The sequence below is a fragment of the Erinaceus europaeus genome, chromosome 14 (assembly GCF_950295315.1).
Source record: "Erinaceus europaeus chromosome 14, mEriEur2.1, whole genome shotgun sequence".
Lineage (NCBI taxonomy): Eukaryota > Metazoa > Chordata > Mammalia > Eulipotyphla > Erinaceidae > Erinaceus > Erinaceus europaeus.
This window is the reverse complement of record NC_080175.1, coordinates 15,593,992-15,620,852: the sequence shown is the minus strand read 5'-3', so window position 1 is coordinate 15,620,852 and position 26,861 is coordinate 15,593,992. Positions and strand designations below refer to the sequence as shown.

Sequence of the window (26,861 nt, the reverse complement as noted above, 5' to 3'; positions counted from 1 at the left end):
AAAACAGATGACCCCTCAAAACCATGAAAGTCATGGTTTCTTCTTTTTTTAATTTTTGTTTATGAAATAGAAATCTTGACAAGACTATAAGATAAGAGGGGTACAATTGCACACAATTCCCACCCCCAAAATTCCGTATCCAATCCTCTCCCTTGATAGCTTTACTATTCTTTATACCTCTGGGAGTATGGACCCAGGGTCATAATGGGGTGCAGAAGGTGGGAGGTCTGGAAAGTCATGGTTTCCAACAGAAGTGTGGGAAAAAAATGTTAATATTTCCCTACAATAGTGTTCATTATGATTTTTGTTTATAGTGTAGGATTTTTCTTTTAACTTCTGAGGGAGATGTATTTTAGAATATGGTGATGAGACGGAGTCTTGTGAGTATTGAAGAAAACTTTATCTTTTAAGCCTACGAGAGTTGTCAGGAGTGATACTATGTGGACAGCTTTTGCATGTAGATCTTGGAAAGAGATGGCAAGGTATTGACAAGGTGCTGATACAGGTATGAAGAGGTACTTAGATGCTAGAGCACAGTGGGTATTAGGAAGTATGGATAAGCTGTTCCAGTTGGTTGGAGACCTGGGTATGGGACTAAAGATATGGCCAATAGCTGGGGGTCATCTTCAGATTTTAAACTGCAAAGTGACTTTGGTTTGCTTGAATCAGACTTCCATCAGGATGGAGTCTTGAAAGCAAGATTATAGAGTTCAGAATATAATTGTGAAGTTGAGGATGTTTTCTTTTTTTTTTTTTTTCTTTATTGGGGAATTAATGTTTTACATTCAACAGTAAATACAATAGCTTGTTCATGCATAACATTCCCCAGTTTCCCATTTAACAATACAACCCCCACTATGTCATTTATCATCCTTCATGGACCTGTATTCTCCCCACCCCCACCCCAGAGTCTTTTACTTTGGTGCAATATGCCAATTCCATTTCAGGTTCGACTTGTGTTTTCTTTTCTGATCTTGTTTTTCAACTTCTGCCTGAGAGTGAGATCATCCCACATTCATCCTTCTGTTTCTGACTTATTTCACTTAACATGAATTTTTCAAGGTCCATCCAAGATCGGCTGAAAACGGTGAAGTCACCATTTTTAATAGTTGAGTAGTATTCCATTGTGTATATATACCACAACTTGCTCAGCCACTCATCTGTTGTTGGACACCTGGGTTGCTTCCAGGTTTTGGCTATTACAAATTGTGCTGCCAAGAGCATATGTGTACACAAATCTTTTTGGATGGATGTGTTGGGTTCCTTAGGAGAGGAATTGCAGGATCATAGGGTAGCCTTCTGAGAGTTCTCCAGACTGTTCTCCACAAGATTGGACCAATTGACATTCCCACCAGCAGTGCAGGAGGGTTCCTTTGACCCCACACCCTCTCCAGCATTTGCTGCTGTTACCTTTTCTGATGTATGACATTCTCACAGGAATAAAGTGGTATCTCATTGTTGTCTTGATTTGCATTTCTCTGACAATCAGAGACTTGGAGCATTTTTTCATGTGTTTCTCGGCCTTTTTTTTTTTTTTTATTAAAGAAAGGATTAATTAACAAAACCATAGGGTAGGAGGGGTACAACTCCACACAATTCCCACCGCCCAATCTCCATATCCCACCCCCTCCCCCGATAGCTTTCCCATTCTCTATCCCTCTGGGAGCATGGACCCAGGGTCATTGAGGGTTGCAGAAGGTAGAAGGTCTGGCTTCTGTAATTGCTTCCTCGCTGAACATGGGCGTTGACTGGTCGGTCCATACTCCCAGTCTGCCTCTCTCTTTCCCTAGTAGGATGGGTCTCTGGGGAAGCTGAGCTCCAGGACACATTGGTGGTGTCTTCAATCCAGGGAAGTCTGGCTGGCATCCTGATGACACCTGGAACCTGTTGACTGAAAAGAGAGTTAACATACAAAGCCAAACAAATTGTTGAGCAATCATGGACCCAAAGCTTGGAAAAGTGGAGAGGAAGTATTAGGGGTTTCTCGGCCTTTTGGATCTCTTCTGTGGTGAATATTCTGTCCAAGTCCTCCCCTCATTTTTGGATGGGGTTATTTGTTATCTTGTTGTTGAGTCTGGCAAGCTCTTTATATATGTTGGTTATTAAACTCTTATCTGATGTATGGCATATAAAGATCTTCTCCCATTCTGTGAGGGGTCTCTTGGTCTGGGTAGTGGTTTCTTTTGCTGTGAAGAAACTTTTTAATTTGATGTAGTTCCATAGGTTTATACTTGCCTTACTCTTCTTTGTAATTGGATTCATTTCATTGAAGATGTCTTTAAAGTATATGCAGAAATGAGTTCTGCCAATATTTTCCTCTAAGTATCTGATAGTTTCTGGTCTAACATCCAAGTCCTAGATCCACTTGGAATTTACTTTTGTATTTGGTGAAATACAGTGATTCAGTTTCATTCGTCTGCATGTTTCAACCCATTGTTTCCAACATCATTTGTTGAAGAGACTTTGCTTTCCCCATTTAATAGTCTGAGCCCCTTTGTCAAAGAGTAGATGTCCATAGGTATGGGGGCTCACTTCTGGGCTCTCAATTCTATTCCACTGGTCAGTATGTCTATTCATGTTCCAGTACCAAGCAGTTTTGATGACAATGGCTCTATAATACAGTTTGAAATCTGGGAGTATGATGCCTCCGTTTCTGTTCTTTTTTCTCAAGATTGTTTTGGCAATTCTAGGTCTTTTCTGGTTCCAGATAAACATTTGTAGCATTTTTTCTATTCTCCTAAAAAATGTGCTTGGGATCTTGATGGGGATAGCATTAAATTTGTAGATGGCTCTGGGTAGTATATTCATTTTGATGTTAATTCTTCCAATCCATGTACATGGTATATCTTTCCACTTCTTTGTGTCTTTTTCAATTTCTTTGAGTAGTGACTCATAATTCTCAGTATACAAGTCTTTCACTTTTTGGTTAGATTTACTCCTACATATTTTATTGTTTTTGTTGCTATTGTAAAAGGAATTGATTTCTGGATTTCAATTTCTTCTAGCTTAGTGTTTGCATAGAGGACTAACTTTTGAATGTTAATTTTGTAGCCTGACACCTTACTGTATTGCCTGATGATTTCCAAAAGCTTCTTGCTGGATTCCCTAGGTTTTCCTATGTATAATATCATGTCATCTGCAAATAGGGAGAGTTTGACTTCTTCTCTTCCAATCTGTATCCCTTTAATTCCTTGTTCCTGCCTGATTGCTATGGCAAGAGCTTCCAACACTATGTTGAATAGTAATGGTGATAGTGGGCAGCCTTGTCCAGTACCTGATCTGAGTGGAAATGCTTCCAGTTTTTCACCATTGAGTATGATGTTGGCTGTAGGTTTGCTATATATATAGACTCCACTATCTTCAGGAATTTTCCATCTATTCCCATTTTTTGTAGTGTTTTGATCATAAAGGGATGTTGTATTTTGTCAAAGGCTTTCTCTGCATCTACTGATATGACCATGTGGTTTTTGGTCTTGCTTTTGTTGATGTGGTGGATCACATTGATTGATTTACGTATATTAAACCAACCTTGCATGCCTGGGATAAATCCCACTTGGTCATGATGAACAATCTTTTTGATATACTGCTGTATCTGGTTAGCTAGAATTTTATTCAATATTTTCGCATCTATGTTCATCAGAGATATTGGTCTGTAGCTTTCTTTTTTGGTTGTGTCCCTGTCTGCTTTTGGTATCAGAGTGATGTTGGCTTCATAGAAGCTGGCAGGGAGTATTCCAGTGTCTTCAATCTTCTGGAAGACTTTTAAAAGTAGAGGTATTAGTTCTTCTTTGAAGGTTTTGTAGAATTCATTTGTAAAACCATCTGGTCCAGGACTTTTATTTTTGGGGAGATTTTTGATAACTGTTTCAATTTCATTAGCTGTGATGGGCCTGTTCATGTTATCCACTTCCTCTTTACTTACTTTTGGAAGTTGGTAGGTATCTAGGAAATTGTTCATTTCTTCCAGGTTCTCTAGCTTGGTGGCATATGGAGTCTTGAAAGCAAGATTATAGAGTTCAGAATTTAATTGTGAAGTTGAGGATGTTTTCTTTGAATTTTATTTGGTGAAGCTTTCCTTTGACAGGGGTGTAGTTGGTTTATTATAGGGTCATGGTGAGGCTGATGAGGGAAGACTAGTGAAAAATATGAACTGGGAAAACAATATCAGACTAAGCTCAAAGGTTAAAAAAATTACATTAGTAGGAAGGCTTGTTAGGCTTTATATGTGGCAGCTAAAGGAATTTTAATGGTAGAAAAAGTGGTATTCTTCCAGGCTTATTCTATGTAAACATAAAAGAGGCAAGAGATGGCAGGGGAAGGTGGTACTTGCTTCAAATGGCAGATTCTGAGCTGAGAGATAGTTCATTCAGTAGAACACATGCCTCGGTAGTTGGGCGGTAGTGCTGCCGGTTAAGTGCAGGTGGTGCAAAGCACAAGGGCAAGCGTAAGGATCCCGGTTCGAGCCCCCCCGGCTCCCCACCTGCAGGGGAGTCGCTTCACAAGTGGTGAAGCAGGTCTGTAGGTGTCTTTCTCTTTCCCTCTCTCCTTTCCCCTCCTCTCTCCATTTCTCTCTGTCTTATCTAACAATGACGACATCAACAACAATAACTACAACATTAAAACAAGGGAAACAAAAGGGAATAAATAAATAAATAAATATTTTAAAAAAGAACACATGCCTTGATGTGTATGAGGTCTTGGGTTCGAACCCTGGCAACACATGTGAGCACCATGGACAGCATTAGTGTTCTCATGGAAGCTCCATGGATGATGGAGAAGTGCTATGGTATCTTCTCTCTCCATCTCTCTCTCTCTCTCTGTCTGTCTGTCTGCCTGTCTTTTCTTTCTTTTTAAAAAAGAAATAAAGAGATTGGGTCAGGGAGACTATTCAGCTGTGTCATGCATGTACAAGGGTCCAGATACACTCCCTGGTGCTACATACAAATTGCAAGAAAAAAAAAAGTAGAACTCAGCCTGCCAAATCGTTCTTTGACCTAATAAACCCAAGTTCTAGACGTGGTTCCCAGGTGAGTTGTTTAGTTAGTATTCCCAGGTGTTTTTGTACATACATATTGATTACCTTTTGAAGAGATGCTTATTTCCATTGTCAAAATTGTTTATCCAGGACAAAGAATCTGGAGTAGCTGAAGTTCTGTTATGGGGTGCTCAGTTCACTTCTTTCTTAATGTCTCTGAACTGATTGCCAGCCAGTCACAGTTGATGAATGAGAACCACTTTGTTAATGAAACCAGTAGCAGCATCAGTTGCTCACTGACTGACCTTGGTGAGTATCTTCAACAGGTTTCCAACTAAAAGATGAGTTCTCATCCTTCAGGTACAAAATGAAGCCAAGACACCCTTGAAGAAGTTCTTGCTGAACTTGGCTGTTGCATGTAAATTCAGTGAAGTGAAAAAGGGCATTATCAGACGCAACAGTATCTGGGACAAGATCATCTTTGGAAAGATTCAGGTAGGTTGGTAATTCTGGGTCTGGCAAAGATGTGTACTGTCCATGGAGGCAACACGCCTTTCTCTTTCTTTGATGGCTGAGTGTCTTGTTACTTCAGATTCTTTGGCTCTTTTCATGCTCAGTGCTTTTTGAGTGTCTCTTGGATAATTTTGTCTATGATACAAATCAGATAGAATATAGAGTTTTTGTGGTCTAGGAGGTGGTGCAGTGGATAAAGCAATGAACTCTTGAGGTCCCAAGTTTGATCCCTGGCAGCACATAAACCAGAGTGATGTTCTTATTTTCTCTCTCTCTCTCTCTCTCTCTCTCTCTCTCTCTCTCTCCTCCTGGCCTTCCCATTAACACATAAATAAAATACTTGTAAAAAGAAAATAGAAAAAAAAAAAAAAAGAAAGAAAAAAAAAAAGAGAAAAAAAAAGAAAACAGAAGTTTTGGGACCAGGACATGGCACACCTGGTTAAGTAAACACATTACAATGCACAAGGACCTGGGTTCAAGCCCCTGGTCCCTACCTGTAGAAGAAAGCTTCATAAGTAGTGAAGCAGTGATTCTAGTGTCTCTTTCTCTCATTACCTCACAATTTTTGTCTCCATCTTTCCTCTCAATTTCTCTGTCTCTATCCAATAAATAAATTAAATAAATAAAAAGTACAGTATTTTTAAAATAGAAATTTTACTTAGACTCTAGTGCTATATATGTATTTTTTTCTTTTAGGTATCTGTTGGAATTATAAGCAATTTGAAGATTTATTTAGTAATAATTTTTTAAATGCAGGTTGAAGTGGGACTTACAATGGTGCACATGGTAAAATATATACATTACAGTGTTCAAAGACCTGTGTTCAAGTCCCTGGTCTCCACTTGCAAGAGGGGAAGCTTCATGAGTGGTGAAACAAGTCTGAAGTGTCTTTCTCTTTCCTTTTCTAGCTCTCTCTCTCCTCTCTCAATTTCTTTCTGTCTCTATGCAATATATATGTAAATAAGTAAATAAAAATTTAAAGCTATAAAAACATAAAGTATTTTTAAAAATTCAGACCAGGCGTCTGGGCAGTGGCACAACTAGTAGAGTTACACACATTACTGTGGGCAAGGACCTGGGTTCAAGACTCTGGTCCCAACCTGTGAGGGGTGGGGAGCTTCATGAGTGGTGCAGTAGTGCTGCAGATATGCCCCCATCTGTCTGTCTCTCATTGTCTTCCTCCCAATCTCTCTCTGTCTCTCACCTTATATAAAAAAATAAATAAGGGCCATCAGTGATAGTGGAACCCTGTAGACACCAGTGATGACCTTGACATACATTTATGCCTATGTCTATAACAGGTTGAGATCCAGTTATGAATGGTGGTGACAGTAACTGCTCTAAGATTTAAGTGTCTCTTTGTGTGATAGTTTCTTTGGCTATGCAGAAGCTCTCCAGATTCCTGCCCCCATTGGGGAAAGATAGAAACAAGTTAGGGGTATGGATCAACCTGTCAATGCCCATGTTCAGCGGAGAAGCAATTATAGAAGCCAGAACTTCCACCTTCTGCACACCATTAAAGAGCTTTGGTCCATACTCCCAGGGGGGTAAAGAATAGGGAAACTTTCAATGGAGGGGATGGGATATAGAACTATGGTGGTGGGAATTGCATGGAATTGTACCCCTATTATCCCAGTCTTGTTGATCGTAACTAAATCATTAATAATAATTTTTAAAAAGCTGAAAAAGAAGAAAACACAAAGTAGGAAAAAAAATTTAAGTATGCTTTTCAGTGCCATGCCCTACACTAAGTGCTTTACCAGTTAACTGCTTTCATTTTCCTAAAAGCATGGGGGGTGGTGGTGGTGGTGGACTATTATCTCTTTTTGAGGTGGAGGAAATGGAGACCCAGGGTATCAGCTTCATTGATCCTTATGCTTCCCCCACGCAGGATAGCCTGGGTGGGAAAATCCGCCTCATGGTCACTGGAGCCGCCCCCATCTCCTCTCCAGTCCTCACATTCCTCCGGGCAGCACTGGGATGTCAGGTAAGCACTTTCTTTGAAGACATCTGATTTGAGTTTCTTCCACACATCAAGTTCACTGTTTACACATCAAGTTTTCAATAAAGGTGAAAGTAGAACCAGAAAGCACCAAAGGATCACCCCATATCTCTAACTCAAGAGAAATTACCCTGCTAGTCACTTCTTTTTTTTTTTTTTTAGTTTTTTTTTTTTTTATTTAAGAAAGGATTAATTAACAAAACCATAGGGTAGGAGGGGTACAACTCCACACAATTCCCACCGCCCAATCTCCATATCCCACCCCCTCCCCCGATAGCTTTCCCATTCTCTATCCCTCTGGGAGCATGGACCCAGGGTCATTGTGGGTTGCAGAAGGTAGAAGGTCTGGCTTCTGTAATTGCTTCCCCGCTGAACATGGGCGTTGACTGGTCGGTCCATACTCCCAGTCTGCCTCTGCCTCTCTCTTTCCCTAGTAGGGTGGGTCTCTGGGGAAGCCGAGCTCCAGGACATATTGGTGGGGTCTTCAATCCAGGGAAGTCTGGCCGGCATCCTGATGACACTTGGAACCTGGAGACTGAAAAGAGAGTTAACATACAAAGCCAAACAAATTGTTGAGCAATCATGGACCCAAAGCTTGGAAAAGTGGAGAGGAAGTATTAGGGAGGTACTCACTGCAAACTCTAGTATACTTCTGCTTTCTTACTTTGGTGTCATACTCCAAACTCAGTCAATTTCTGCTTTGCGTTTCTACTTCTTCTTCCTTTTTTTTTTTACATGCATAACATTCCCCAGATTCCCATTTAACAATACAACCCCCACTATTTCATTCATCATTTTTCATGGACCTGTATTCTCCCCACCCACCCACCCACCCCAGAGTCTTTTACTTTGGTGTAATACTCCAATTCCATTTCAGGTTCGACTTGTGTTTTCTTTTCTAATCTTGTTTTTCAACTTCGGCCTGAGAGTGAGATCATCCCGTATTCATCCTTCTGTTCCTGACTTATTTCACTCAACATGATTTTTTCAAGGTCCATCCAAGATCGGCTGAAAACGGTGAAGTCACCATTTTTTACAGCTGAGTAGTATTCCATTGTGTATATATACCACAACTTGCTCAGCCACTCATCTGTTGTTGGACACCTGGGTTGCTTCCAGGTTTTGGCTATTACAAATTGTGCTGCCAAGAACATATGTGTACACAGATCTTTTTGGATGGATGTGTTGGGTTCCTTAGGATATATCCCCAGGAGGGGAATTGCAGGGTCATAGGGTAGGTCCATTTCTAGACTTCTGAGAGTTCTCCAGACTGTTCTCCACAGAGGTTGGACCAATTGACATTCCCACCAGCAGTGCAGGAGGGTTCCTTTGACCCCACACCCTCTCCAGCATTTGCTGCTGTTACCTTTTCTGATGTGTGACATTCTCACAGGAGTGAAGTGATATCTCATTGTTGTCTTGATTTGCATTTCTCTGACAATCAGAGACTTGGAGCATTTTTTCATGTGTTTCTTGGCCTTTTGGATCTCTTCTGTGGTGAATATTTTGTCCATGTCCTCCCCCCATTTTTGGATGGGGTTTTTGTTGTCTTGTTGTTGAATCTGGCAAGCTCTTTATATATGTTGGTTATTAAACTCTTATCTGATGTATGGAATGTAAAGATCTTCTCCCATTCTGTGAGGGGTCTCTTGATTTGGGTAGTGGTTTCTTTTGCTGTGAAGAAGCTTTTTAATTTGATGTAGTCCCATAGGTTTATACTTGCCTTAGTCTTCCTTGTAATTGGATTCGTTTCATTGAAAATGTCTTTAAAATTTATGCGGAAAAAAGTTCTGCCAATATTTTCCTCTAAATATCTGATAGTTTCTGGTCTAACATCCAAGTCCTTGATCCACTTGGAATTTAGTTTTGTATTTGGTGAAATACAGTGATTCAGTTTCATTCTTCCGCATGTTTCAACCCATTATTTCCAACACCATTTGTTGAAGAGACTCTGCTTCCCCCATATAATAGTCTGGGTCCCTTTGTCAAAGATTAGATGTCCATACGTGTGGGGCCTCATTTCTGGGCTCTCAATTCTATTCCACTGGTCAGTGTGTCTGTTCATATTCCAGTACCAAGCAGTTTTGATGACAATGGCCCTATAATACAGTTTGAGATCTGGCAGTGTGATGCCTCCAGTTCTGTTCTTTTTTCTCAAGATTGTTTTGGCAATTCTAGGTCTTTTCTGGTTCCAGATAAACATTTGTAGCATTTTTTCTATTCTCCTAAAAAATGTGCTTGGGATCTTGATGGGGATAGCATTAAATTTGTAGATGGCTCTGGGTAATATATTCATTTTGATGATGTTAATTCTTCCAACCCATGAACATGGAATATCTTTCCACTTCTTTGTGTCTTTTTCAATTTCTTTGAGTAGTGACTCATAATTTTCAGTATACAAGTCTTTCACTTCTTTGGTTAGGTTTATTCCTAGATATTTTATTGTTTTTGTTGCTATAGAAAAAGGAACTGATTTCTGGATTTCAATTTCTTCTAACTTAGTGTTTGCATAGAGGAATGCCACTGACTTTTGAATGTTAATTTTATAGCCTGACACATTACTATATTGCCTGATGATTTCCAAAAGCTTCTTGCTGGATTCCTTAGGTTTTTCCATGTATACTATCATGTCATCTGCAAATAAGGAGAGTTTGACTTCTTCTCTTCCAATCTGTATGCCTTTAATTCCTTGCTCCTGCCTGATTGCTATGGCAAGAACTTCCAACACTATGTTGAATAGTAATGGTGATAGTGGGCAGCCCTGTCTAGTACCTGATCTGAGGGGAAATGCTTCCAGTTTTTCACCATTGAGTATGATGTTGGCTGTAGGTTTGCTATATATAGACTCCACTATCTTCAGAAATTTTCCATCTATTCCTATTTTTTGTAGTGTTTTGATCATAAAGGGATGTTGTATTTTGTCAAAGGCTTTCTCTGCATCTATTGATATGACCATGTGGTTTTTGGTCTTGCTATTGTTGATGTGGTGGATCACATTGATTGATTTACGTATATTAAACCAACCTTGCATGCCTGGGATAAACCCCACTTGGTCATGATGAACAATTTTTTTGATATACTGCTGTATCCGGTTGGCTAGAATTTTGTTCAATATTTTCGCATCTATGTTCATCAGAGATATTGGTCTGTAGTTTTCTTTTTTGGTTGTGTCCCTGTCTGCTTTTGGTATCAGAGTGATGTTGGCTTCATAGAAGCTGGCAGGGAGTATTCCAGTGTCTTCAATCTTCTGGAAGACTTTTAAAAGTAGAGGTATTAGTTCTTCTTTGAAAGTTTTGTAGAATTCATTTGTAAAACCATCTGGTCCAGGACTTTTATTTTTGGGAAGATTTTTGATAACTGTTTCAATTTCATTAGCTGTGATGGGCCTGTTCATGTTATCCACTTCCTCTTTACTTAGTTTTGGAAGTTGATAGGTATCTAGGAAATCATTCATTTCTTCCAGGTTCTCTAGCTTGGTGGCATATAGTTGTTCATAGAAGCCTCGCATGATATGTTGAATTTCTGCAGTGTCTGTTGTGATTTCTCCTCTTTCCTTTACTATCCGATTTATTTGGGTCTTCTCCCTTTTTTGTTTTGTGAGTCTGGCTAAAGGTTTGTCGATTTTGTTTACTCTTTCGAAGAACCAACATTTACTTTCATTGATCTTTTGTATGGTTTTCCTATTCTCAATGTTATTTATTTCTGCCCTAACTTTAGTAATTTCTGTCCTTCTGGTTGCTTTAGGATTCCTTTGTTGTTCTTCTTCTAGGTCTTTAAGATGTGCAATCAGGCTGTTTATTTGTGCCTTTTCTTGTTTCCTAATGTGTGCTTGTATAGCTATGAACTTCCCTCTTAGGACTGCTTTAGCTGTGTCCCAAATATTTTGATAGCTTGTGTCTTCATTTTCATTGAACTCTCGAAACATTTTGATTTCTTCCTTGATTTCCTTTTTGACCCAGAAGTTGTTAAGAAGTGTACTATTGAGCTTCCACATTTTGGCACTGTTACTAATCTTTTGTTGATTGTTAAGTGTTAGTTTAATTCCACTGTGGTCTGAGAAGATGCTTGGGATGATTTCAGTGCTCTTGAATAGGCTGATGCTGTCTTTGTGGCCTAACATATGGTCTATCCTTGAGAATGATCCATGCGGATTTGAGTAAAATGTGTATTCCAGTTTCTTGGGATGAATGACTCTGAAAATGTCCAATAGTTCTAGTTTATCTATCTCTTCATTTAGCTCCCTTATGTCTTTACTGATTTTCTGCCTGGATGATCTGTCAAGTTGAGATAGTGGGGTGTTGAAGTCCCCTACTATGATTGTGTTGCTGTTAATATATTGCTGTAGCTCTTTCAGTAGAAGTTTGATGTATTTAGATGGCTTCTCATTGGGTGCATAGATATTAATAATTGTTAAGTCCTCTTGATTGACTGATCCTCTGAGCATTAAGTAGTGTCCATTCCTATCTTTTTTAATCTTATCTATTTTAAAGTCTATCATGTCAGACATGAGAATAGCTGCTCCTGCCCTTTTTTGTGGGCCATTGGCTTGAATGATAGTTTTCCATCCTTTCACTTTAAGTCTGTGTTTGTCTTGTTGAGTTAGGTGAGTTTCCTGTAGACAACATATTGTTGGGTTGTGTTTTCTGATCCATCTTCCTACTCTGTGTCTTTTAATAGGTGAATTCAGGCCATTGACATTTATTGATATCAAAGATTGAAAATATTTTAACGCCATTCTTGTAGAGTTTTAGAGTGTTTTGATATATGTCCTATTTGTGGTGGTCTGGTTGTTTATAGGAGACCTTTCAGAACTTCTTTCAGGGCAGGCTTGGTGATGGTTGCTTCCTTCAACTGTTGCTTGTCTGAGAAGGTTTTGATGCTTCCATCTAGTCTGAATGACAATCTAGCAGGATATAGTATTCTTGGCTGAAAGCCTTTCTCATTGAGCACTCGATAGATATCTTGCCATTCTCTTCTGGCCTGTAGTGTTTGTATGGAGAAGTCTGCTGCTAATCTTATGGGTTTTCCTTTGTATGTGACTCTTTGTTTTTCTCTTGCAGCCTTGAGGATCCTTTCTTTATCCTTATTCCTTTCCAATCTAAGTATGACATGTCTTGGTGTCTTTAGGTCTGGGTTAATTCTGTTTGGGACCCTCTGGGCTTCTTGAATCTTTATGTCTTTGGTGTTGTCTAGACTAGAGAAATTTTCAGCTATTATGGCCTGGAGAATGCTTTCTTCCTCCCCTTCTCTTTCTTCCTCTGGTAAGCCAATAATGCGTATATTGTTTCTTTTGAAGTCATCCCATAGGACTCTGTTGTTGTTTTCAGCATCTCTTAATCTCTTTTTGAGATCTCTTACTTCTTTTTTAGTTGTCTCTAATTCATCCTCAATCTTGCTAATTCTGTCTTCAGCCTCATTGATTCTATTCTCTCTGCCCTCTACTGCTTTCTGGAGTTCATCTATTTTGTTGCCCTGCTCTGATACTGTTTTAGCTTGTTCAGCTAGTTGCCTTCTTAGCTCAGCGATTTCAGCTTTCAGCTCTCTAATAACCATGAGATAATTAGAATTTTCTTCCATATTCTCATTTGTTGTTCCTGCATTTCTGATTACAATTTTTTCAAATTCTTTACTCACTCCTGTTATTATTTCCTTAGCTAATGTTTGGATGTTGAACTCGTTGTTTTGTGCTTCACCCTCTGGAGGACTTTTAGCTGGACTCTTGTCCTGGTTCGAGTCTCCAATATTTTTTCTTGTTGTTTTAACCATTTTATATAAGTTAACAGTTTTTTCAATCCCTGAGTTGGAGTTCAGTGGTGTAAAAGCTTTTTTTTTTTTCCCCTGTAGGCTATGGGAGCCTGAGGGCTTTTAAACTATCAATAGGCTTCTTAGCTTAATCACTGACTCCTGACCAAGAGATAAAGCAGGGTGTGGCAGAGATAATCCAGTGGTTATGCAAAGAGACTTTCACAGCCCCTCAGCTATGCCACCAAGGTATAGGTCTTCTCCTGAGTTTCCCGGTTAGATCTCTGTACCCTGGTGTACCCTGGTGTCCCTCCCTGTTGCTGCTCCAGATTCTGAGGGTAGTAGCAATGGAGACTCAGAGTTGCACTTGGTGAGTCTCTGGGGAGTCCTTTCCTCCCTTCAGCTGTCCCCTTGTTGGTGGAGCAGACTGGAGGTGGTGTCTCCACTGACAAACTGTTGAACTGTTAGCAGTCACTTAGTCTCTCTTTAGGCCCCTCTCTCCTCTCTGTCACCAGCCACGCGTGTTTGTACTCACGGGTGATTTACTGGGTTTCTGTGGTCATTCTAGTCCTGTCTTGTTTCGGTCCGGGTGGTCTCCTTTGGTATTCCTAGTTGATCCGGGAGAGGAGAGGAGAGGAGAGAAAGCGATCTGCTGCTCGTAGCTCCGCCTCCGGAAGTCGAATCTCTAGTCACTTCTTTATATATACAGAGAGCTTTGCCTCAATGGCCTGGATCTTCAAAAATGTTCTCATTGTTAAAGTCAAGGAAGTGATGAGGAGACTTGTGATTCTTTAGTACCTCTGCAGTTATCCCTATAGGATAGTATGTCCTTACAAGTATAATAGAATTTCTTTCTTTCTTCCTTCCTTCCTTCCTTCCTTCCTTCCTTCCTTTCTTCCTTCCTTCCTGCCTTCCTTCCTTCCTTCCTTCCTTCCTTCCTTCCTTTCTCTCTTTCCTCTCTTTCTTTCTTTCCTCCTTTCTTTCTTCCTTCCTCCCTTCCTTCCTTTCCTTTCTTTCTTTCCAGAGGACTGATCAGTTCTGGTTTATGGTGGTGCAAGGAATTGAACCTGGGACTTCAGAGCCTCAGGCATGAGAGTCTTTTTGCATAATCATTATACTATCTACTCCTGCCCTATTTCTAACTCTTGACTGATATAAATCATACTGTAATGACTATGGGGGGTGCACGCGCTTCTTCAAGTTAGTGTTTTTGTATTCTTTGGATAAATTCTCAGAAGTGGGGTAACTTTTACTATTCTTTTTATTTTTTTAAGATTTTATTTATTAATGAGAAAGATAGGAGGAGAGAGAAAGAACCAGACATCACTGGCACATGTGCTGCAGGTGATTGAACTCAGGACCTCATGCTTGAGAGTCCAGTGCTTTATCCACTGCACCACCTCCCGGACCACTTTTTTGTTTTAATTATTTTTTTTATTTTAATCTATTTATTTATTGTTAGATAGAAACAAACTGAGAGGGAAGGAGGGGGATAGAGTGAGAGAAAGAAATAGAGAGACACTTGCAGCCCTGCTTTACCACTTGTGAAGCTTTCCTCCTGCAAGTGGGAACCAGGGGTTTGAACCTGGGTCCTTGCACACTGTACTGTGTGTACTTAACTAGGTGCGCCACCACCTAGCCCCACTTTGGCTATTTTTCATACTTTCCTTTCTCTCCACCTTTAATACCAACTTATTGGAAGGTTGTTAACATTACCTTGGGGAAATGCTCTCCTCTGGCTCGCTAAGAGCAACACTATCTAAAGCCACACTCCCACTGCAGTGGTCCAAGCCCTTGTTTCCCTCTCTAGCAAGGCTTTTTTCAATACAGGGGTTAGCAGACCGCAGTACAAACCACATCTTACCTGCTGTCTGTTTTTGTAACTAAAATGAGGATGGGGCACAGCTTTACTTAATCATTTACATGCTGCCCATGGATTCTTTTGTGTGACATTAAGAGGGTTGAGTAGTTTAAAGACCTGGTGGCTCACAGAGGGGAGAAACATTTCACTGTGTGGTTCTATATGGGAAAATTTTTTTCCAGTCTCTTTTGTACATCACAGCTACTGCCGTTTCCCTCAAGATCACTTCCGACTTTCTTCAATCCCTTCAGCAGAGCTCCATTGCCCAGGTTCAAGTTCAATTACTACAGGGCTGGACATCACTTCATGAATAAGTTATATTTCCCCTTCCAAAGAAGAGACCCTATTTCCCAAAATACAGTCTTAAGTTTCCAATATTTCTGGTCTATTTCTGGATCCTTTTGATTTTTTGAGTAGATGCCCAGTTGTGATAACTTAGCAGTTTGGCCAGAGACCTTTGCCTCAATGGCCTGGATCTTCGAAAATGTTCTCATTGTTAAAGTGAAGGAAGTGATGAGGAGACTTGTATATTTATTTATTTATTTATTTAAGAAAGGAGACATTAACAAAACCGTAGGATAGGAGTGGTACAACTCCACACAATTCCCACCACCTGATCTCCATATCCCATCCCCTCCCCTGATAGCTTTCCCATTCTCTATCCCTCTGGGAGCATGGATCCATGGTCGTTGTGGGTTGCAGAAGATGGAAGGTCTGGCTTCTGTAATTGCTTCTGCGCTGAGCATGGGCATTGACTAGTTGATCCATACTCTCAGTCTGCCTCTCTCTTTCCCTAATAGTGTGGAGATTTGTATCTTTTAGTACCAAAGTACTTCGAGATCTTGTTTTCCTTAAATTTTCACTATCAGGCATGACCAGTTCATGTTTTGTCTTGAGTGAGTCTAAGTCTTTCTTTGGTTTCTCCAGGTGTTTGAAGCTTACGGCCAAACAGAATGCACTGCTGGCTGTACATTCACATCCCCCGGGGATTGGACATCAGGTCGGTTCCGCAGCTCCAGGGCAGTAAGTGTGGTGGTTGGGATAAAGCTTCTATTGGACTAGGACTTTGAAGTTTAGATAACCCCAAAGCTCTGGATCCATGTCAATTTGGCAAATGTGAAACTTGGAATTTGCTCCAGGTCACATCTTATCATGATAAAAGGTCACATTCCTATCATGATAACCCATCACTGGTGCCAGATGATGTTTCAGTCTTACTTCTCCCCCCACCCACCTACTATTGCCACCAGAGTTATGGTTGGGGTTTAGTGACTGTACAACAAATTCATTGCTCCTGGTGACTATTTTTTTTCCTTTCCTTTTTTTTTCTTAATATTTATTTATTGCCTTTTGTTGCCCTTGTTGTTTTTTATTGTTGTAGTAATTATTGTTATTGTCATTGTTGCATAAGACAGAGAGAAATGGAGAGAGGACGGAAGGGGGGGGGGAGAAAGACACCCGCAGACCTGCAGGTGGGGAGCCGGGGACTTGAACCGGGATCCTTATGCTGGTCCTTGTGCTTTGTGCCGTGTGTGCTTAACCCACTGCACTACCACCCAGCTTCCTTTCTTTTTTTTTTTTTTATTTGATAGAACTGAAAGAAATGGATAGAGATAGAGAGGGAGGAGGAGAGACATCTGCAGCACTGCTCATGAGGCTTCCTCCTTGCAGGTGGGGACCGGGGTTTGGAACCTGGGTCCTTGCACATGGTAACGTGCACTCAACAGAATACATACTGCCTGTCCCTGGTCTTATTCCTTTCAAGCCCATAGACATTTCAGAAATATGCCTGGGGTTTCTCCCTGTATTATTTCTCAGCTGATTTGATGTGGTGTGTTCTAGGCCATGTTGGAGCCCCCTTAGCTTGCAATCACATAAAACTGGAAGACGTGCCTGACATGAACTATTTTTCAGTGAACAATGAAGGAGAGGTATGTAGTTTGAAATCCGGGGCCACTGCCAAAGAATCATGGTGGGGCTATTTACTCCAGAAAGAGCACACAATTGTGAGCAGGGTTAGTTCTGACATGAGATGCTTCATAAAAAATTGATTTTTTTCTGAGCCTCAGTTTCCTATCCCCTATAATTGGGAAGATTAGTCTGGTGATATCCACACTGTAGTGGGGACCATCACATGATGTAAGGTATGAACAGAGCTGTGAAGTACCCGTGCCTGGAGCATCAGCCTTTGCTACTGTCACCACTTTACACTGTCTTATGTGCAGGTCTGCATCAGAGGCACCAATGTGTTCAAAGGTTACCTGAAGGACCCCGAAAAGACAAATGAGGCTTTGGATAAGGATGGCTGGCTCCACACAGGAGATATTGGTCGATGGCTCCCGGTGAGTGTTTTTTCAAAATGAGTTTTGTGTGTGCTAGACTTAACAGAAACATGTGCTTAATAACAAGATGAACAGAGAACCAAGGAGACTAGTCAGTTGAGACAACTAGAGGGATTAGGTCAGTATCCTAACTAGTTTCTGACTTTCTCAAACTATAAAGAGAACATCTATTTTGATGGGACCTAGCTTAGGGGTTTGAAGATGTATATTCTAAGTTCAACTGTTCCATGAACCCCCACCCCCCAAATGAAATCCTGATAAAAATCACAATGTGAATAGGGTTTCCCATAATTAGACTTTCTTAATGCTAAAAAGATCATTTTGATTTCTCATGATCATATTTGATCACAGTGTTATAAGAGATAGCAAATACTAACCAGTAGAAGGATTTTCTTTTTAGCTTATTTTAATAAAAATACACAAAAACGTCAGTAGTCAGTCTTACCAGCACTATTTTCAGACCAAAATTGAACGTATGGCTCCCTTAATATTAAATAGATTTGCTCACAAGCAGAGGAAAATTGTGACTTCAGCAGGAAAGGAATTATAGTAGTATTTTCTTATCCCCTTTGCACTTTTTTGAGGCAGAAATTGTAATTGGATAATGTCATTTGTTTTGTTTTGTTTTTAAAGATGTTATTTATTTATTCGTGAGAAATAACGAGAGAGAAAGAACCAGACATCACTCTGGTAGATGTGCTGCCAGGGTTTGAACTGGGGACCTCATACTTAAGAGTCCAATGCTTAAGACTCCAATGCCACCTCCTTGACTGCACCTCATTTCTTATAATGTTGGCGTTTTGTAAGTTTCTAAAGTATAAGTTTATTTCCAGTTATGTACTATGTAGAGACATAAAAGAAGCAGGGTTTCTAAATTGAGTCTATACTGAGACAAGGGTTTTAAGTATAACTTACAGATATGTAATGAATAGTCTCTGTGAACTTCATCTGTTTTCCTAAGAGGAACAGAAATTATTCCATAGACGGAATGTTCAAACCTCCCACAAGGGATTTTCTAAGACCTCTTCTTGGTGTGCTGGGGAAGAGAAAATGTAACTAGAGCTGGAAACTTCTTTTTGCTCAATATTCTCAAGATTGAAGCAACACCCCCCAAAAAAAAAAATATGGCCAATGCACTTTCCAAGAATTCTTTTCCTAATGTTGCTTCTCACTGATCTGGGTCTCCTAATATGTTGTTTATGTAGAGTAAGAGCATTTTGCTCCAATAAACCAACGATGCAGTCAATGATGTCTCCCTAAACTTGAGTTATAAAGGGCAGTGTCTTATGAATAACTTTCGGATGTCTGTTAAGGTTGAATGATGATTGATTTGCTGAATCAGCCTTGCCAATGACTGGTCCAGTCTAAAGCCCTACCTAGAGTGTGATCATGTGGATTGTAATTTTCACTTGTCCCATTTCTGCAATTCAAATTCTCTTTTTATTGGTGATTTAATAATTATTAACAGTATTGTAGGATAAGAGGGGTAAAATTCCATTTAATTCCTCCTACCAGAGTTCCATATTCCCTCCCCTCTACTGGAGTGTTCCCTATTCTTTATCCCTCTGGGAGTATGGATGGAAGATCTTTATGGGGTGTAGAAGGTGGTAGGTCTGGCTTCTGTTAACTGCTTCTCCACTGAATAGGTTGATCCATACCCACAGCCTGTTTCTATCTTTCCCTAGTGGGGCAGGGCTCTGAGGAGGTGGGGTTCCAGGACACATTGATTGATCTGCCTAGGGACCTAGGGCTCATATCTATTCGTATTTAGCACAGGAGCCTGTCTAACCTCTAAGTTTCCATCAGTCTGAGCTTGTCACAGTTAGAACATTTTAGGCTGCACTCATTTCAGAAACAGTCTTCCTCGAGTGGCAGAGTAGGATGACCCAAGTACCTAAGTTCGGCAGATCAATTAACACAAAGAAATGAAGGGGCAGATGACCTCTCCGGTGCCTGGTTAGGGAAGCTTTCCCCATCTTGCTTTTGTCCTAAAAAGCAGAATTGTTGACGTGTTTAATTGGTGTTAGCACAACGGAGTTGCTTTAGCTTGCTTTGGATCTTAACAGGGGGGAAACATAAAAGGGAATCAAGGAAGGGCAGAGAGCTAACTCACTCAAGGTTTAATAAAAGAGCTCCTCTTCTATTTCTCACAGTTATGAGAAGTAGAGTAATTGAAAATTAAATTATTAGAAATTTAGAGTTGCAGAGTTTCTCTCTTGAATAAGACTACCTTGCAGATCCTAGAACCTCTGACCATTAACTCACCACATAAACACATATGGAACTTGCTTCCCTTCCCTCCCCTTAAAACCCAGGAAGGAAAAGAAAAAAAGACTTGAAATTTAAAAGCATGACGTTTAAAGAGGTTTTAAAACTTTAGGGTAAGTTTGACTGTTTTAATTGCCACCAGGGTTATTGCAGGGCTTTGTGCTGGTACTACGAATCCACTGCTCCCAGCAGCTTTCTTTTTCTTCTTTTCATTCTACTTTTTTTTTTTTTTTAGATAGAACAGAGATAAATTGAGAGGGGACAGAAACATAGAGAGAGGGAGAGAAAGGCAACTGCAGACCTGTTTTACCACTTGTGAAGCAGACTCCTCGCAAGTGGGGAGTGGGGCCTTGAACCTGGATCCTTGTGCTTGGTAATATGTGTGTTTAACTAGGTGCACCACTTCACTGCTCAGCTCCCAGTACATTTGACTTCACCATGCTCTCTGCTGATACTCCCGCTAGATTTCAAGAACACTGATACTGTTATCTATCTCATACAGAATGGAACTCTGAAGATCATCGACCGCAAAAAGAATATTTTCAAGCTGGCCCAAGGAGAATATATTGCTCCAGAGAAAATAGAGAATGTCTACATCAGGAGTAGTCCAGTGGCACAAATTTTTGTACATGGAGACAGTTTGCGGGTAATAATAACTGCTTTACCAGTAGCTCAAGTGGCTTCCTGGAATTAGGTGGAATCTGTATGGTGGACTTAGGATGAACAAAGTATTAAGGTCACAAACCTGAGAAAGTGGGATTAGAGCTCCACGAGGGTTTGAAATGCACTGTAAGAAGAGTAAAACACTAGTATTAAAGTTGAGATATTGGGAGATGTTAGCATGGTAAAAATTCTGAATTCTGGAGCTACCGGGGGGACACTGTTAGCAGTTTTCTCAGAATGTCGCTTTGTGTTTCCTTTCCATAGTCATCCTTAGTAGCAGTGGTGGTTCCCGACCCAGATGTGCTTCCCGCATTTGCAGCCAAACTTGGGGTTAAGGGGTCACTGGAAGAAATGTGCCAAAACCAAGTGAGTGTCACTGAAGAAAGCTTAAGAAATGCATACCCTGGATTGCACCAAAGTAAAAGACTCTGGGGTGGGTGGGTGGGAAAGTTCAGGTCCTAGAACAGGATGGCAGAGAACCTAGTGGGGGTTGAATTGTTATGTGGAAAACTGGGAAATGTTATGCATGTACAAACTACTGTATTTACAGTCAACTGGAAAACATTAATCCCCAATAAAGAAATAATAATAATAAAAGAAAAGAAAAAAGAAATGCATACCCATGAAGTCCCCTGTGGGAAAAGGGAAAAATACCACCAAAGATTCTCTCTGGAAAAGAGAAAGTCTTCCTGCATTTGTGACAGCCCTAATAGATGAACTGAGTAGTCTTTTTTTTTTTTTTTAATATTTTCATTTATTTTATTTTAATGAGAAAGAGTAGACACAGAGGGAAATATACTGAGAGAAAGAGACCAGAAGAACACTGCTCAGTTGTGGCTTATGGTGGTGCTGGGGATTGAACCTGAGATCTCAGAGCCTCAGGCTTTTAAGGCGTTTGCATAACCATTATGCTATCTCCCCAGCCCGAACTGAGTAGTCTTATTGGACTGGAGAATAGGATGCATGTTAAAATTCTTTGTATAGTAATATGTACACTATGAAAAAAATAGGAAGAAAAACAGTACCATCCAGAGGAAAGCCCTATTAACAGTTATATTTTTCTTCTTCTCACATTAATTATTTTGAGCCCTATATTGTATAAAATCTGCTTGTCTATACATTTGTGCTCTGCCTTTTATCCTTATGAGCTTTCTTGCTTAGTCTTTCATTCAGGCTCTTTTTGAAACAGCCATGCTTTAAGATACGTTTATATTCATAGGTTGTAAAGCAAGCCATCTTAGAAGACTTGCAGAAAATTGGGAAAGAAAGTGGCCTTAAATCATTTGAGCAGGTATGTACTACTGACATTATCCAGGTATCTCAATACACTGAAAGTTTCAAGTTCCCATTTATAATGAAATTTAAATGCAGTGTCCAAGGAACTGATTTTAGATTTTGGCCATTAACCTGTTAACTGCAAATGGCTGTAGCTTTTAGTAATTACTTGTTCATTTCCTCGCTACAGCTCACTATCTACTCTCTTCTCACTACTTCTCTCTCTTGTAAATAAATGTGAGAGAATGAATATTTGCCACTGTCCCCTCAGTCTTCATCAACTTCACTTTTATAAGGTTAAATCGTCTTTAAGCTTCTTTACATAGTACTTAAGGGGGTTTTGTTGAAAAGCCCCAACAGTAATAAACATACATATATTTGTATGTGCATTCTCTTCTAGGTGAAGAACATCTTTCTTCATCCAAATCTGTTTTCCATTGAAAACGGGCTTTTAACACCAACACTGAAAGCAAAGCGAGCAGAGCTTTCCAAATATTTCCGGGCTGAAATCGATCACCTGTATGAGACAATCCAGGAGTAGATGGAGGTACTCACTGCAGGAAGGGGCTTGGAGGGAGCCTGCCATATGGAAAGATGATTAAAAATTAATTTTATGGGAGTCGGGTGGTAGCACAGTGGGCTAAGCGCAGACGCAAAGCAAGGACCAGCAGAAGGATCCCAGTTCCGGATCTGGGTTCCAGCCCCTAGCTCCCCACCTGCGGGGGAGTCAGTTCACAAGCAGTGAAGCAGGTCTGCAGGTGTCTATCTTTCTCTCTCCCTCTCTGTCTTCCCCTCCTCTCTCCATTTCTCTCAGTCCTATCCAACAACAATGACATCAGTAACAACAACAACAATAATAACCACAACAATAAAACAAGGGCAACAAAAGGGAATAAATAAATATTAAAAATTAATTTTATGGGCAGGGGTAGATAATATCATGATTTTGCAAAGAGATTCTCATGCCTGAGGCTCTGAATTCCCAGGTTCAACCCCCCACACCACCATAAGCCAGAGCTGAGCGGTGCTCTGGTAAACAAAAACAAAAAAAGGGGAAAAAAATGTTTTCCTTTTTTTCTTTTATGTCTCCTACTAAATTATAAAGCCATACTTAGTTGAGAAACTTAAGGTGGAAGTTTAGTCCTGAACCAAGTAAATCTTATCCACTTCCTCTTCAATGTTGCCTACACTTTAGTTTTAGGGTTACTTTTATCAGCATACTGTTCTTCAAGGTGCATGTTGACATTCATCGGCCCTTCCTATGGTTTCTAACGTTTATTAGATTACCATGACCTCAAGGGTAAAAATGACCCTGTATGACTTTTTGATAATTTACAGTAAACCTACCTTGTTGATAGTTTCAATACACAGCTCTGCTATATTCAAAGTAACAGATCTTTCAGTTCTGAAACATTTATTTATTTATTTTTTTATGAAACATTTATGATTCACATTTTTTAAAACTATTTCATGAAACTATAAGCAATTGAAATTGAGTTTTAATACATCACTAATATTTATCATATTCAGGAAACTAATGTCTTCTTTTTAAAAAATATTTTATTTATTTATTTATTTATTAGGGAGAGAGATAGGAGGAGAAAAACCAGACATCAGTCTGGTACATGTGCAGCCGGGGATTGAACTTGGGACCTCATAGCTTGAGAGTTCAACACTTTATCCACTGCGCCACCTCCCAGAGCACGATACGAATGTCTTCTATGTAGTGTGTACATTACTGTCTATGTGCACATATATTAGCTCTCTAGTGTCTTACTTGGAAGACTTAAAAAATTGTGGGGGTTGGGCAGTGTCACACCAGGTTAAGTGCACATAGTATGAAGTGCAAGGACCCCCACAAGGATGTCGGTTCAAGTCCCTGGCTCCCCACCTATGTGTGTGTGTGTGGGGAGGACCCTGCTCTGCAAGAGGTGACACAGGTCTACAGGTGTCTATCTTTCCCTCTCTATCTTCCCCCCACCTCTCTCAAATTCTCTGTCCTATCCAATAAAATTGAAGAAAAAAAAAAAAAGGCTGTCAGGAGCAGTGGATTCGTAGTGCCAGTAGAGCCCCAGTGATAATCCTGAAGGCAAAAAAAAAGGACCTATAACATTTTGTCCAGAATGAATATTCAAGTGTTATCTGTAGTTGTAAATGATGACTCATTTTGCTTTCCACAGTTTGCAGCTGAGCTGGAAGCTATGGGAGAAGGAGCTGAAATATACATCAAGTACACTTTTCCTGTAATCTCCTGGGCTGAGAACAAAGACCTATTAGCAAACAAGATGTTTATATGTCAGGCTTATCTTCTGGGAAGAAATACTAAAACTCACTCTTAAACAACACGCTGCTTCCTCTTGTAAAGTCTGAAATAAATTGTTGCAAAAACTTACAGTATAGTGCATGCTTCCTCATTCACCACAATGAAAATTAGCCTTTGAGGAGTTGGGTGGTAGCACAGCAGGTTAAGAGCATGTGGTGCAAAGCACATGGACTGGAGTAAGGATCCTGGTTGGAGCTCCCCACCTGCAGGGGAGTCCCTTCACAGGCGGTGAAGCAGGTCTGCGGGTGTCTTTCTCTCCCCCTCTCTGTCTTCCCCTTCCTCTCGCCATTTCTCTCTGTCCTATCCAACAGCTATGACATCAATAACAACTTTCTTCTTCTAGCGTTTGCCCTTCTTCCGTAGCCAGTCAACAGCGTCAGGTTGAGCCTGATGTAAAGTTTCGAGACCTCCTTTGAATCTGGAGAGGTGGCAGTCGTTGACTATGTGGGTCATAGTCTGTCTGTAGCCGCAGGGGCAGTTTGGGTCGTCTCTGGCTCCCCAGCGATGGAACATAGCGGCGCACCGGCCATGGCCTGTTCGATAGCGATTGAGGAGAGCCCAGTCATAACGTGCTAGGTCAAAGCCGGGTTGACGCTTGCAGGGGTCTGTGATGAGGTGTTTGTTCTTTACCTCAGCTGACTGCCAACTCTGTTTCCAAGAGACTGGAACAGAGAAGTTCAGTGTAGGCGTAGGGGACCAGATTGGGTGACGAGACGTCAAGCGTTGGACAGGGTGGGCGAAGATATCCGCGTATATTGGCAGGTCCGGTGGAGCGTAGACATGGGAAATGAACTTAGATGATGCCGCATCCCGACAAATATCTGGTGGGGCGATGTTGCTAAGAACTGGCAGCCATGGAACCGGGGTGGAACGGATGGTTCCAGAAATTATCCTCATGGAGGAATATAATTTGGAATTGACCAAGTGGACATGGGGGTTACAACAACAATAATGACCACCAAAATGTTAAAACAACAAGGGCAACAAAAGGGAAAAAAATAGCCTCCAGGAGCAGTGGGTACATGGTGCAGGCACTGAGCCCCAGGGATAACCCTGGAAGCCAAAAAAAAAAAAAAAAAATCAGCCTTTGATAAGAATTGCTTTGATAAGAATTTGTCAACTACTGAGTTTCAGACTTGCTGCACGCTAGAATTACCTGGGAGTTTCTGTTCCAGAAACTTTGATGAACACGGTCTGTATTAGAGTCTGGACACTGGGATTTTTAAGATTTCCAAGGGACTTTATTATATTACCAAGTCTGAGAATTACTGAATGTTGAGAGGACTAGGGCATCTTATCTTACAGCTGTGAATAATTATCATCCAGACCCAATTTCCACCCAAATGTACTTAATTCATGTTCTCCATTGCCATCTTTGTTTTCTGTCAGCAGTGCTCCCTCTTACTCTTTGATATTAAGGAAAACAATCCTACTTAGTGTTTCCAGACCCTGAGCCCCCAAAAGTTGAGTAGTTGCCTGCTCTTGAGAAAGAATCTGAAACATAGGGGAAGGCAGAATCTAGGTTTAAACCTCCATGCCCTAGTCCTAGTGTCTCATGTCCTTGATGTTTGTTGTTCCTTGATGTTTCTTGTTCCTTCCTATCTCATTCCACCTGAACCTCAACAGTTGCAGTCCTGACTCTCAAGCATTCTAGGGACAATCCAGCTAGTTGTTCTTGTTCTTTTTTAAAAAATTTCTTTATTGGGAAATTAATGTTTTACATTCAACAGTAAATACAATAGTTTGTACATGCATAACATTCCCCAGTTTCCCATATAACAATACAACGCCCACTAGGTCCTCTGTTATCCTTCTTGGATCTGTACTCTCCCCACCCACCCACCCCCACCCCAGAATCTTTTACTTTGGTGCCATACGACAATTCCATTTCAGGTCCTACTTTTTTTTTTTTTTTCTTCTGATCTTGTTTTTTAACTTCTGCCTGAGAGTGAGATCATCCCATATTCATCCTTCTGTTTCTGACTTAGTTCACTCAACATGATTTTTTCAAGGTCCATCCAAGATCGGCTGAAAACGGTGAAGTCACCATTTTTTACAGCTGAGTAGTATTCCATTGTGTATATATACCACAACTTGCTCAGCCACTCATCTGTTGTTGGACACCTGGGTTGCTTCCAGGTTTTGGCGATTACAAATGTGCTGCCAAGAACATATGTGTACACAGATCTTTTTGGATGGATGTGTTGGGTTCCCTAGGATATATCCCCAGGAGAGGAATTGCAGGGTCATAGGGTAGGTCCATTTCTAGCCTTCTGAGAGTTCTCCAGACTGTTCTCCACAGAGGTTGGACCAATTTACATTCCCACCAGCAGTGCAGGAGGGTTCCTTTGACCCCACACCCTCTCCAGCATTTGCTGCTGTTACCTTTTCTGATGTATGACATTCTCACAGGAGTGAAGTGATATCTTATTGTTGTCTTGATTTGCATTTCTCTGACAATCAGAGACTTGGAGCATTTTTTCATGTGTTTCTTGGCCTTTTGGATCTCTTCTGTGGTGAATATTCTGTCCAAGTCCTCCCCCATTTTTGGATGGGGTTATTTGTTGTCTTGTTGTTGAGTTTGGCAAGCTCTTTATATATGTTAGTTATTAAACTCTTGTCTGATATATGGCATGTAAAGATCTTCTCCCATTCTGTGAGGGGTCTCTTGGTTTGGGTAGTGGTGTTTTTTTGCTGTGAAGCTTTTTAATTTGATGTAGTCCCATAGGTTTATACTTGCCTTAGTCTTCTTTGTAATTGGATTCGTTTCATTGAAGATGTCTTTAAAATGTATGCGGAAGAGTTCTGCCAATATTTTCCTCTAAGTATCTGATTGTTTCTGGTTTAACATCTAAGTTCTTCATCCACTTGGAAATTACTTTTGTATTTGGTGAAAT

At 40.4% G+C, this 26,861-nt stretch overlaps 1 protein-coding gene across 5 annotated transcripts in view; it reads left to right on the top strand.

Moving 5' to 3' along the window:
• Positions 1 to 24,033, top strand: part of ACSL5 (acyl-CoA synthetase long chain family member 5) — an 85,647-nt gene extending 61,614 nt beyond the window's left edge. For all 5 annotated transcript variants that reach the window (XM_007520006.3, XM_060171318.1, XM_060171316.1 and 2 more), the window contains 10 exons: positions 5,336 to 5,470; positions 7,380 to 7,475; positions 16,021 to 16,093; positions 16,936 to 17,024; positions 17,319 to 17,435; positions 20,206 to 20,349; positions 20,631 to 20,732; positions 21,586 to 21,657; positions 22,042 to 22,188; positions 23,822 to 24,033. In XM_007520006.3, the coding sequence (XP_007520068.1) occupies positions 5,336 to 5,470; positions 7,380 to 7,475; positions 16,021 to 16,093; positions 16,936 to 17,024; positions 17,319 to 17,435; positions 20,206 to 20,349; positions 20,631 to 20,732; positions 21,586 to 21,657; positions 22,042 to 22,182 (969 nt within the window). In that variant the 3' untranslated portion in view covers positions 22,183 to 22,188; positions 23,822 to 24,033. The remainder of the gene's footprint in view (positions 1 to 5,335; positions 5,471 to 7,379; positions 7,476 to 16,020; positions 16,094 to 16,935; positions 17,025 to 17,318; positions 17,436 to 20,205; positions 20,350 to 20,630; positions 20,733 to 21,585; positions 21,658 to 22,041; positions 22,189 to 23,821) is intronic.
• Positions 24,034 to 26,861: the final 2,828 nt, after the last annotated feature.